The following is a 14,360-nucleotide window of genomic DNA, read 5'->3' as shown; positions in this document are numbered from 1 at the left end:
ATTTGTTGGCTTCTATCTTATAGTTTATATAATTGTTCATTATTTTGTGTTGATTAAATAATCTACTACCATATTTTTTATTTATATTTATTTATTGCTATGATTTATCTTAGAAAACAAGGTTCAATAATGAAGAGAATGTGAATGGATCAAATGCAAGGAAAGAAAATCCTTTGATTATATGGAAAATGGTCCTAATTTTGTTGGATATGAAATCCCAAACCTTGATGATGGGGAAGAAGTCAGTGGGATTATCAAGAATGATGAAGCTGCTGCTGATGAGGTGGATTAGTCAATTAATCATTAAAATGTTATAATAAGTCCATAAAATTAAATTTTAAGCATTTCTTGATGTCTTTTGTACTTTTTTTTAGGGGAATCTACCCGATATTATATGTAATGGATAAATTACATCCTATTTTGATTTGTGTTGTTTGAATTAAAAACATATCTAGTTTATAATGTAAATTTTATGATTTATATTTTTTTGAATTTTTTCTTTGTAAATTGATTTTGTAATTATCAAAATTTTGGGATATGATTATGCTATAAAAAAATATAAAAAAAAATTTGTAATTATCTATGGTTACAATTTTAAGATAGGGTGACCATAGATAAGCTATGGTCACAGCAAAAAACTGTGACCATAGATAAGGCTATGGTCATGGTTTTAAGGAGGGATGACCATAGATAAGCTATGGCCACGGTGAAAATCATGACCATAGATAAGGCTATGGTCATGGTTTTAAGGTGGGGTGACCATAGAGGCTATGGTCACGGCGAAAAACCGTGACCATAGATAATGCTATGGTCACGGTTTTAGGGAGGGGTGACCATAGAGGCTATGGTCACGGTGAAAACAGTTAAGGCTATGGTCACGGCCAAAACCGTGACCATAGATAAGGCTATGGTCACGGTTTTAGGGAGGGGTGACCATAGAGGCTATGGTCACGGTCAAAACCGTGACCATAGATAAGGCTATGGTCACGGTTTTAAGGAGGGGTGACCATAGAGGCTATGGTCACGGTTTTTACGCGTGACCATAGATTAACCTATGGTCATGCTGAAAAAACGTGGCCTAAAGTGTCAGAATTTGAAAATTGAAACCGTGATCATAGAAACCGTGACCATAGATTAAAAAACCGTGAACATAGACCTATGGCCACAAGAGAATAGGCCACGGTAAAAAACCGTGACCATAGGTCTAAAACCATGACCATAGATCTATGGTCACCCCTTTTTACTAGCTATGGTCACGGTTTTTTACCGTGGTCATAGGCCTTTTTTTTGTAGTGGGGTGAAGCTCCTGCAGTCCATTCTTCTTAATGATCCTACTCAAAACACCACAGACAAGGTCGAATCTTCTGGATCAGAGAATGCTGCACCTTTGGGTTCTAGCCTCTACCATAGAGACCCTAATCTCCCCCTACCTCGGCTGAACTGGTGTCTCGAGAAGTCCTCAACAAAGTTGTGGATTAGCTGTCTAAGAGATGTATAATCAAGCTGGCGGTTCGATGCTTTCCAATTATATATTCACACGAACCCAAGAAGAACACGGGTGGTTGTCAGCCATGCGGTCTTAGTATGAAGAACGAAGATGATTATCACGGGTCATCCCATTCATCAAGTTAAAGAACGAAGATACATCTTATAATTGAATCAAACACGGATTGAAGAAAAATGGTAATACTTTTATTAATCCATAAAACTCAACAGGGCTCCTCCCATCAACCTAGGAGGTTTAGAAACTCATACTGATAGAAAACATAATGATACACGAAAATATGGCATAAAGTCCTCTAAGATTATGTAAAATATCCCTTAAATACTAAACTAATGAATACGGATTACATAAGGGTAAAACATTCTTTTAGTACTAAAATCCACTTTTGGGGCCCACTTGGTGAGTGTTGGGGCTGAGCTTTGATGAGATCCACGTGCTATGAGGCCTCTATGGCATTGAACGCTGGCTAGGGGGTTCTCTTTGGGCGTTTGGATACTGGTCTCCTCCTTTGGGCACTGGACGCCTGGACTAGGGCAGGAGGCTGGCATTGGACGCTAGTTTTGAGCTTTCTATTCTGAAGCAAAGTATAGACTATTATACATTTCTGGAAAGCTCTGGAAGTCAGCTTTCTATAGCCGTTGAGAACCTCCATTTGGACTTCTATTGCTCCCAAAAAGCTCTTCCAAGTGCAAGAGGTCAGATCTGGACAACATCTGCAGTGCTTTCTCTGTCTCTGAATCAGACTTTTGCTCCAACTCCTCAATTTCAGCCAGAAAATACCTGAAATTGCACAAAAATACACAAACTCATAGTAGAATCTAAAAATATGAATTTTACACTAAAACCTATAGGAATATAATAAAACTTAAACAAAACATACTAAAAACTATATGAAAATGATGCCAAAAAGCGTATAAAATATCCACTCATTAGACACTGTTCATATCGTGACACGAGGAACGAGGTCTGGACCAAAGGCAGGCGAAAGGCCGACCTCTTAGGACTGCCTGGCTCCCGCACACGACATCCTTAAGGGAGGTTGGACATTTACAAAGAGGCCCATAGAAGGCCCAATGCAGCAAGGTCACCGCCTCTGAAAGGCGATTACCAAAAGATATGATCTTACCAAACAAGATATAAAGATAAGATAAGAATCTTCTCCCCAAAGAAGATCTCAAAACACCACTATAAATACACTGGAGCCTCCAAGTATAAATCATACTCCAATTCTACTAAAAACCTACCTAAACCCCTTGCTAACTTAAGCATCAGAGTCTCTTGCAGGTACCACCACCCAACCCCCCAAGGAGCTCGGATAGGCAGCACCTCAACACTGGTAGATCGGAGATCAACACTCGGAGGAAACACGGACCTCACGTCCGGTCCGAACTCAACGTTTCAGATAACCCTCGGAATAGTAAGGATATATATGGTTAAATGAGCTTGAAATTTGAATCTTTGATTAACTTAAGCTCTCACCTAACACATATAACAACCTATACAATTCTAATACAATACCTAGGTACCCATAATTTTCACTTTTTCACATACTCATGCATTCTTTTCAATCACCACACATATGCATTGATTTTTATTGAACTTTGCTTTGGGATATTTTGTCTCCTTTTTATTGCTTTTTTTTTCACTTTTTCTTTTTCTAATTTTTTTTCTTTTTATTTTTTTCTTCATTTTCATTTTATCATTTTTTTTTCAAACTAAAATATATACAAGAACATCAATGCATATGGTTTAAACATTTAATGCATGAGTATGTATCCAATTCCTAAACTTTTTCACAAAACTATAAAATACACTTTTATCTCACCCAATGTTGCCAAATTTTCCACAATTAAATGATAAACACTCTCACTAGTCTATGCTAATCAAAGATCCAAACAAGGGATATTTGTTATTTTTCATTTAGGGGTAGTGATGTGCTAACATTAAGAATGAAAGGGGATTAAAATAGGCTCAAAATTGGCTTACCATGGTGGATAGAATGGTAGGCTATTTGGGTAAGTGAGTTAAATGAAATGAAGGCCTCAATCATATAAATGCATTGATAAACCCCAATTTTGTTGTTTATCTTGTGTTGAATTTAGGGAATTTTATCAACTTTTCTCACATTTATTCAATGAAATAGCATGGTTTTGGGAATTTCTCCTAATTTGTGCTTAAGAGTAAAAACGTGCTTTTTAAGCCTTTAAATCGCTAATTTTATTTATTCACTTTAATTCCATTCGATGCCTTGATATGTTTGTTAAGTGATTTCAGGATTAAAAGGCAAAGATTGAGTTGAAGGAATAAAGAAAAAACATGCAAAAAATGAAAAATTCATGAAGAAATGAGGATTTGCAGAACTCAAGGCCACGTGCATGCGTCACCCACGTGTATGCGTGAGAAGGAGATTCGCCAGCGACACGCACGCGTCACCCACGCGCACGCGTGAAGAGGAATTTTGCAATGCGACGCGTACGCGTGACCCATGCGTACGCGTGACAAGCGGCACATGACCTCACTAAAGACAATATGTTGGGGGGCGATTTCTGAGTTCAAGAAGGCCCAAATCCAACTCATTTATGATGTTTTTGAATCCAAGGATTGCATTTCAAATTTTAATTTAGATATTTCTTTTTATTGTGAATTGTTTACTGATTAAAAATTATTTGTTTTCAATATATTTTCTATATAAATGTTTTTTAAAATATTAATATGTATTATATTAAATAATTTAATCTAATATATCAAATAATTTAAATTTTACAATCATTTTTTTTATAGAAGCATGACTGATCATCACAAATTTGTATTTCTTTTGAACTTTTATTTTATATCCTACACCAGAATTAAATTCGTATAACATTATACTATTTATAGGTAATACTATATAATTAAGTTATTTTAGTAATTAAATTTAACTAAATTAGTTTAATAATTTATTAGATAATTAAAAAATTTAATTAAAAAAACAAAAAAAAAAAATAAAAAGAGGATTGAACTTAGTTATAAAAATAATTTATTTTCAACTAATAATTGTTCTCGGTTACTTTCAAATGTAGAAAGAAGGGTGTACACATACCATAAGCATCTGAAATCTGAATTATATATGTGCCTATTTTAAGGTTTGGTTTGGTAAAATGTTTTTGAAAAATTATTTGTATTTTTTAAAAATACAAATATCTTATTTTATATTTGGTAAATCAAAAAATTTATTATGTATTTATTTTTGCCGTTTTTAAATATTAGAAGTGTTTTTTAAAAGCATCTAAGAGAAATTTTTAAAATTAATTTATACTTATTAAAAATAAAAAATTTAATTTAACTTCATATATTAATTAATATCTAAATTTTAAAAGCTATATTATTTTATCCAACATATTTATTGTTATTTATACTTATTAAAAATTATTTTTAATTTAATTTATCAAATACAAGTATTACAACTTTTAAAAATTAACTTTCATAAGTTTCTTTTAAAAAATAAAACCCCGTTTTGGGCTTTGATGTTCTATTCATCATATATCAAGAAGTACTTTACGTCAGTTAAGGTAAACACATATCTACGATCAGCCAGAATTTTGTGATAATTAGATCATAGAAAATACAAATATTACAATTTCAAACCTTGAACCTTGCATTATCGAATCGAAACAATATACTTTATACAGACATTACATTAGTATTCAAAGAGAAAGAATCTTGGCTAAAACAATCAACATTACACTCGAATTAGTCTTACCTGTATGATGTATTTTACTATTTTATATACAAATCAAATAGTAGTTGAGTAAGTCACAAAATTACACTTATTAATTAATATATTGGGAAGGGAGGTATATTGTTCAAAGTCATGGAAACTGGGTGTGTTTCACCCACCAAACAAATCGGACCATCAGATTGTTTAGTCACATATAAAACAAATATTTATTATTAATAATCGACAAAATATTAAAAATTTAAATTAAATTCTCATATTTATAAATAAAAAATAAAAAATTATATTTTATAAAATCAGATCTTTCGATTTGTAACCTTTCACAATTTAAAATTCAGCCTTCATAAAATCTGATCATCCGATTCTTTTACAAATTTTATTATGAAAAAAAAAAATCTAAAAAATCAGTACTTTTAATTTATTAAAATTTAGTCAGCATTAAGCAACAAAAGAAAAATAAATAATTTTATACTATTAGATGAGATTATAATTTAAAAAAAAATCACACTACATATTAAAAATAAAAAACAAGCAAACTAACTATTGTCGTGAATAACACATAATTTCCATCCATTTCTATAAAAGTTAGTCCACAAAATTAAGAAAGTGATACGAGAGCATACACGGGACAAGAAATGCATGTGACGTAACAGCCAATGAATTTGAACCCTAAAATAAAAGATTTATATATTCATTACAATACCAATAGATTCCATGTGCCTGCAATCACAACCACGGACTAAATGGTTGAACCTCAGCACAAACCCGAGAGATAATATAAATGAAAAAGGCAACTACTTCGATAAAAATACCAAAAATAACTTCTCATGATGATCTTTGTTTAAAAAATGTAACTTATTTGTTTAGCAATACTTTAAATAAAGATAACATTTTTACATGATCAAAATAAAATATTTTCACATAATGACATTCATAAAATCTTTATTGAATTAGCCACCGAGTAAAAACAACAACCCCGAATTCGTACTGGTCCACTCTACACTCACCCCTCCCTCAAACCTCATATATAAATACGCACCTTCAACTCCTTATCTGAAATTCATATTACTCAAAAAATAATAAAAAAAAAACGCTTACAAAATAATGGCCTCTCAGTCTTGCGCAGCCGCACTCTTAGGCGGTTTGGCCAACGTCAACACAACGGCCGCAAACTTCATCTGCGGCCAGCTGGACGCTATTAACCAGAAGCTCACCGACACCACCTACGCCGTCGACAACACCTACCTCCTCTTCTCTGCGTACCTAGTCTTCGCCATGCAGCTCGGCTTCGCCATGCTCTGCGCGGGCTCCGTCCGCGCCAAAAATACCATGAACATCATGCTTACCAATGTTCTTGACGCAGCCGCCGGTGGCCTCTCCTACTACCTCTTCGGCTATGCCTTTGCCTTTGGAGGCCCCTCCAACGGCTTCATCGGTCGCCACTTCTTCGGTCTCAGTGACTTCCCCTCTCCCTCCGCCGACTACAGCTTCTTTCTCTACCAGTGGGCCTTCGCCATCGCCGCAGCCGGCATAACTAGCGGCTCCATCGCCGAGAGAACGCAGTTCGTCGCTTATCTTATATACTCCTCGTTCCTAACCGGCTTCGTCTACCCTATCGTCTCTCATTGGTTTTGGTCGTCTGATGGGTGGGCCAGCCCCACCAGAACCAGTGGAAGCCTCCTCTTTGGATCTGGCGTAATTGATTTTGCCGGATCTGGAGTTGTCCACATGGTCGGCGGAGTTGCCGGCCTATGGGGAGCCTTGATTGAAGGACCACGCATAGGTCGCTTTGACAGAAGTGGCCGTTCGGTGGCCCTTCGAGGTCACAGCGCTTCCCTAGTTGTGCTAGGTTCGTTTATGTTATGGTTCGGTTGGTACGGTTTCAATCCAGGCTCCTTTCTAACCATTGCGAAAAGCTACGGTAAAAGTAGCGTGTATTATGGACAATGGAGCGCGATAGGGAGGACAGCTGTCACTACTACATTGGCTGGTTGCACTGCAGCCCTAACTACTTTGTTCAGTAAACGGTTATTGGTTGGACACTGGAACGTGATCGATGTGTGTAACGGTTTGCTTGCTGGTTTCGCTGCCATAACGTCTGGGTGCTCTGTCGTTGAGCCATGGGCGGCAATTGTGTGCGGCTTTGTTGCGGCGTGGGTACTCATTGGGCTCAACATGTTGGCGGCAAAGGTAGAGCGTTCTACCTTATACTTGTATAAGTACAAATAATTAATTTTTTATTAGATAATATTTAATATTTTTTAAAAATAAAAGTTTTAATTTTTTAAATATGGTCTTCATCTAAAATTAATATTTTAAAACTGTCATATAATTTAATAAATTTGATTAGATTATTATTTAACTATTTTAACCTATCAATTTTACATAAAAATAAATTATATGAGTTTTTATCTTAAAAATATAATTTAAAATTTAAGATGAAAAAAATAATTTTAAAAAGCTATATTATAAAAAAACTTTTCAATTAAATACATAAATAATATTAGCCAACTAATTATTGGCGAGCTTTTGTTAAAAAGACGTGTTTAATTATTTTATGTGTTATTGCTGAAAACAAAATTGATTTTTTTTTCACTATCTTTTGAATTTCTCTTTTACCAATCTTAATGTTTAGTTTATTTATTAGTATACTCGTGAACTATATGTTACCAAAAATTAATATTCTGATAAAATCATTATATTTTAGGATAAAATATTATCTTGTTTCCAATGTTTATGCTAATTCTTAATTTAGTTTCTAATGTGTTATTATACATTTTATTTCAGTTTTAAAAAGTTTTACACGTCTTATTTTAGTTCTATTTTAGTCTAAAAACATTTGAAATAGATTCATTATTATCTCTCCATTAAATTTGACATAAACAATTAGTATATTAAAAAGTTAATAACCTTTGATATTGTAAGTAAAATTTTTTTTTTTGGTTTGGGATCATTGATGATTAATTGATAAGATTTTTAAAATTTTTTTTATATAGAAAAAATTGAGAAGAAGTGTTACAAGAAAATTTTGGTTATATTTTTCTAACACAAAAAAAAAAAAGATATTGCTTGACAATTACGGTTATATTTTTCTAACACAAAAAAAAAAAAAAGATATTGCTTGACAATTATGTTGTTAATGTCTAAATCAATCATTCGGTTAACTATTCGTGTCAAATTTAATGGTAGGACAACATTAAATCTGTTTAAAATTTTTTGAGACAAAAATAAGATATTTAAAATATTATGAACCAAATTAAAATATAGACCAAATGTTAAAAATCAAAACAGTACTTTACTCTTATATTTAAAAAAATATTTATATAATATTTTTAATACTTTGTTTCATCCATCTTTGACTTATTATTTAAAAGAGAAATTTTCTATTTCCTTTCTATTTTATCAACTATTTTTAGTATTTAAAATATAAAATATTAGATAGCTAATTTTTTATTTTAATCTTACATTAAAATTAATACTAATCAACTTTATATTTAAAAAATATTAATCAGAATATAAAAAAAATTCAAAGTAAATATTTTTTTTATTTTATAATCTTTAATTATTACTGAAATGAATGAGTAAATTTAGATATAGTAAATACGTAATAAAGATGTTACATATATAAAATCATAAATAAAAAAATTAAGCATCAATAATTTTAATTTATATTGGCTAATATTTTTAATTAGCAGTCCATCGATACTTTTAGCCTATAAATCAATATTTTTAAATATCATTGACAAACTATTAGATAAAAGTTATATTATTTCTATATCCCTATTATTATAGATATTAAATTGAATAAGATAACTTCATATGATTGGCTTAGTAATATATTTTTATACTAAAAATAATGACAACCTAACATTCTGATAAAAAAAATACACACGAATAATGTATATATACAACGTTCTACTATAGATAGTGCTTATATTTGTAACTGGACAACATAGGTGAAGTTTGATGACCCATTGGAGGCGACGCAGCTCCACGGAGGGTGTGGTGCATGGGGAGTGCTATTCACGGGGTTATTTGCAACTAAGAAATACGTGGCAGAGGTGTACGGATCCGGGAGGCCTTACGGGCTGTTGATGGGCGGCGGAGGGAAGCTGTTGGCTGCGCAGGTGATCGAAATTCTAGTAGTTAGCGGGTGGGTGACGGCAACGATGCTGCCGCTGTTTTACGGACTTCAAAAGATGAGTCTGTTGAGGATATCGAGGGAAGATGAGACGGCGGGTATGGATTTGACGAGACACGGTGGGTTTGCTTATGCGTATCATGATGAAGATGATGGGTTTGCAAAGCCCGCCATGTATATGATGGGCAGGATTGAGCCCTCTCCTCAAGCCAATCCACTGTGAACCCCAAGAAATTGGTTTTGCGGTTGTGACGTCACACCTGAAATCGTATTATTATTATTATTTGTAGGTAGGTCAAAGTCTGTTAGCTTAGATACAGTAGCTTGTTTACCAAGACGACATGCAGGTTCAGCTAAAATATTACTAGATCACTGTTTTTTATTTTTTTTTTTTTGGGTTTGGATCACAACAATACTGTTATGCATTTTAACGAATAACTAGTGTAAAAATTCGAACTACTTCCGGACCAAATATTGTCCGATTAAAAAATTTGTTGTTACCTGGTTATTAATATTAGAAAAATATTATTTGTACATTAAAATTAGTTACTAAAATTAGTTATCAATGTATTTATGTATAAATATATGTATAATTTAATTTATTTTTAATGTGTATTTTATTCTAGCATGTATTTTATACTAATGACTAATTTTAGTGACTAATTTTAGTATACACATAGCATAACCCTTAATATTAATAGTTATTATTTTTAACTTGAATAAATTTTCGTAATAAAAATTTATTGTACAGAATATAATATTATTATATATTTTATTTATAAAGACTAAAATAATATTATTATTTTTTTAGCCTATATTAATAAATTTTACTTAAATATAAAAATTATTACATATATATGTTTAAATAAATATTATTACACTGATGCTGTTATAAATTCAAATAAATTAAAATTTTAATAAAAATAATTTATATTCTAATTATATATACTAGCGACTCAATAGCTACTAAGCTGCTTTTCTATTGTTTTGAAAAAAATAATTTTATTTTTAAAATATATTATTTATTTTTTAAATTTATTAGATTACTTTTTTAATTTTAATATTGACGTGATCTTATTTATATCATATTTTAGTATATTAATATATCATTTACCCTTTGCATTTGTCAAATAAGTATTTTTTTTTCATCATTTTAAAATTAACGTAGCCTTATTTATATGTTATTTTGTTGAGAGTAAAATTACTATAAAAAACCTTTAAAATGCTAAATTATAAAAGTACACAATAAAGATATATGTATATATTATCAGAAAAATATATAGTTCAAGAAATAACGACAAAAATGTTATCCTAATTTAAAAAGAGTATATCTATAAATCCAAATGCATGTTAGTTATTTACAAAAGATTAATTTTGCCTAAATATCATGGATATTCATATTTGTCTTCTTCTTTTTTAAGTAGTAGGCCAAAATATGATTCTGAATCTGAAAAGGCCTTCATTTTCCTACAAATAGTGGTAGGATAGAAGAAATAAATATGCTTATTTTTTTCGTTTTTAAATATCAAACTATAAGAGAATTAATGAAAAAATTAGGAAAATACAAAGATTGTGTACTTGGAAAAAATCCTTCGTAATTCATCATACATCTCCTTGTTAATAACTTCTTGCATCTTGAAAAACTGTCAGATTTTGTTTACCATAAAAATAACCATATAAATGCTTCAGATTTATTCAATTAAATTGATTGCTTATTATAGAGAAGAATTCAATTAAAACATGTAGAATTGTAACCACGAATGTGTTTTCTGAAATGGTTCCCTTCTGCAGAAGGGTCTAAGAAGATTTCAAGTAATTTATAAGGAGCATTTACTTGGGGTAAAGAGACTTTTTCTCCATTGCAACACATGCACTACAAAAATAATTAATTTTAGCGACAAACTTTTAGCGGCAATAATTTAGTGGCCGTTAATTTTTTATTTAAGTTATGCTCGCTAAAAAGGCTAGGAACTATGGTGGCTACCTTAGCTAAAGTTGTTAACCAGGACACCCCCATCGATGAATGTGGAGGATTAACTAAGGAGAATGAATAGAAGGAGAACTTGGAGCTTCAAGGAAAAGAAGAAGAATTGAAACAAGAATTCCAATAAGAGAAGAAAGTAGAGATAATTGAGCCTGAAGGAGTGGTTAAAGAATTAGGAAAGGTTGAGCAAGAGTTGGATTTAATCATTGATGAGTTCTTGTCCACGCTAACTAATCACCTCGATGATCTTGTTGAACCTTCTTCCATTGAGTTTAAAAGTGATGTTGAGGAGGGTGTGCAACCTCCAAAGCATATGGTGAATGAAGACTTGGAAGAAGTTGAACAAGCAACAAATCCACATCTTGATGATAATTCTACACCAACACATGATCCTTTTGAGGTTGATGTTGAGGTAGATTCTACATTACTTCCGATTTGTGACATGAAGGATGGAGAAGAGTTAGAAGAGGTTGGTAAGGAAGTGATTGAATGTGAAGAACCTTGTCAAGAAGTGGACATGGAAGATGCTTGTTAAGAGGTGGAGGTAGTCAAAGAAGAGCACAAGGGAGTGAAACTTGAAAGACTATTGGAATCATCCCTTCCTAAGTCACCATTATCCATTACATTATTCAAATGGGTAAACTTCATATCTCTTAGCTTTCTTATTCTGCTTGAGTATGATTTGCTTGAAATGGATGGTCAACTTAGAGTTCTTTGTGGAATGGAAAGCAAGAAAGAGTTAGTTAGTGGTTGGCACCACAATTCAAGGTTCATTATGGTTGTGTCATCAAATTTTAAGTGCAAAGGGTGGTGTAGTACTCAATTAAGAGGATCTAGGAGAGTTTGGTACTTAAATAAGAATTCAAAAGTCTTGTCACCCGGATTGAACTACGGTTGTCAACAAGAAGATGGGTGCAAAAATAAGGTTTGGGACCCCGGAATTCACTTTAACAATCAACAACTTTGGGGTCTTGTCACTTGTTTAAATTTGCTTGAGAGATTAGTGTGCCTAGTTTGGGATCCCAGTGGACATTGGATATACAAGCATTGGTGGGATTCAAAGAAGAATTCAAGCACAAGCCACATTGACAAGGACCCATCAATTGTCCAACTTAAGGACAATAAATAAAAGTGCTAGGTGGGAGACACCCCACCATGGTAACCTCTTTCCATTCTCTTGTATATATATAGTTGATGAATGAATTGAGTTGCCACTGTTAAGTATTTTTCTCTCTTTATATTACTCTTGTATATATTGCCTTACGTGTTAGTTTGTTTAATTAGATTTATGCCTTGAGTTGTAGGTTACTTGTTTTAAATTGCATCTTTGCTTTGAATTGCAATTTTGGTTTGAATTGCTTAGTTGCATGTTTAAATAATTTTTAGAAGTTAGGAATTTTGGTAATTTTGATTTTGGTTATTTTTCAGAAATGTAAATAGTGGTTAGGAGAGAGTCATGTTTCTGTTTTATGCTTCTTTAAAAAAAAGGGTCTATCACGCGTACGCCTGACCCATGCGTACGCGTGACTCCCTGAATTTGGACGTGCCAGGATCGTGTGTGGACTGTGCCGCACGGTCCAAACAGAGACTCGTCCAAGGACCGTGCTGGCTTGTTGCGGGGCGCACAACCCTTCTCACACGTACGCGTGACCTACGCGTACGCGTCGCACCATAAGCTTGGATCATGAATTTTTTATGCTGGCACTGTGCCATCGCATGGTCCAGACAATGAGTTGTGCACATAGTGTGTGGGAACTATGTGTCTAGCACAATTTCTTCCCACGCATAAGCGTCACCTTAACTATGAACCAGTTCACACTACATATGCACAAATCAGTCGTGTCGTCTCCTCCTTCGACGCTTCTTCTTCAACCATGCAGTCTCCGCCGTAGCCGGCACCGGAGCAGGGAACTGGCACCAGCACCATATTGTCTCCTTCAACCGTTCAACGACCTCACCTATGTTTCTCTTCTTCAGCCTTTGGTCTTCTCCTTTCTCATTCGCCGTCATCATTTTTTGGTTTCACCGTCTCCGTCTCGCCGACTCGCTGTCACAGGTGTGGGCTTTCCATTTGCCTCTGCTCATGCTTCTTGCCTCTGGGTCACAGTGTTAGTACTATTTGCCTCTGCTTGTGCTTCTTCTAGGGAAATTTTGGGTTGTCGTGTCTGATTTTGCATATGATTACATTGCAAATTTTATTTTTTCATCCAAGAGCACAATAAAGTTCGTGAAACTGGAGGTAGCCATGGATTTTCACTGAACTAGAACAAGCAGTTCCCGCACAGCAGAACAAGTAGTAGCCCTTATTTTTCTTCTTTCCACAGAGTCCCGACGTAGTTCCAGCACGCCAGTGCCGCCTGTAGCAGTGTCCTCCATCCACCGCCATTGCAACACCCATGTCCCCTTTCTTTTTGCCCTGTTCTAGTTCTTTGCTTTCAGCTTTTTGTCCATTTTTCTTTTTATTTTTATTAATTTTTATTAATTTTGGTTAATTAGCTTAGTTAGATTAGTTTCTGTTAGTTGATTATAGGTAGTCAGGTTAGGATGATTTTCTTTAGATTGTTAGGTTTTGATTGTTGCTGAAAGTGTTTGGAACTAGTTTTTATGATGGAATTGCTGTTTTGATGAGAAACTAGGCTTGAGATGGTCTGAACATTGTTTGCTTGTGTGAAAATTTACTAATTTATTACGAAATTGCTAAAATTGTTGCTGGAACTATTGAGATTGTTTAATCCTATTAACCCACTATGTCGTATTTGATTTTGCTGCCATATGCTTACCGAATCAATTGGATATTTGGATTGTGCGTAAGAATTGCTGTTTTGCATTATTTTTATCATGCTATCATACTATTCTTGAGTTTGAATTACAATTTGTTTGAATTACTGAGATATTGCTGCTGGGATTCTCGAGTTTGAATTGCATTTTGATTAATTGATTTTCATACTTAGTTCTTTGTCTAACCATTAATCTACATTAATTGTGATTATATTTTTATATTTAAGAACAAGATATG

The 14,360-nt window shown here is 33.1% G+C and overlaps 1 protein-coding gene across 1 annotated transcript; it reads left to right on the top strand.

Annotated features, from left to right (window-relative positions):
- Positions 1-6,027: 6,027 nt before the first annotated feature.
- On the top strand, positions 6,028-9,742 carry LOC112779889 (ammonium transporter 1 member 2-like). Its single transcript, XM_025824247.3, has 2 exons — positions 6,028-7,409; positions 9,176-9,742. Exons 1-2 carry the CDS (start codon positions 6,324-6,326, stop codon positions 9,581-9,583), a joined length of 1,494 nt encoding a protein of 497 aa, XP_025680032.1. The 5' UTR covers positions 6,028-6,323; the 3' UTR covers positions 9,584-9,742.
- Positions 9,743-14,360: the final 4,618 nt, after the last annotated feature.

Source organism: Arachis hypogaea, chromosome 19, assembly GCF_003086295.3.
Source record: "Arachis hypogaea cultivar Tifrunner chromosome 19, arahy.Tifrunner.gnm2.J5K5, whole genome shotgun sequence".
In the NCBI taxonomy this organism is placed as follows: Eukaryota; Viridiplantae; Streptophyta; class Magnoliopsida; order Fabales; family Fabaceae; genus Arachis; species Arachis hypogaea.
This window is presented reverse-complemented; position numbering and strand designations above follow the sequence as displayed.

Coding starts and splice junctions, on each gene's coding strand:
- LOC112779889 (XM_025824247.3), top strand. CDS start 6,324: ATGGCCTCTCAGTCTTGCGCAGCCGCACTCTTAGGCGGTTTGGCCAAC. Junction 7,410..9,175: donor TCAACATGTTGGCGGCAAAG/GTAGAGCGTTCT, acceptor TGGACAACATAG/GTGAAGTTTGATGACCCATT.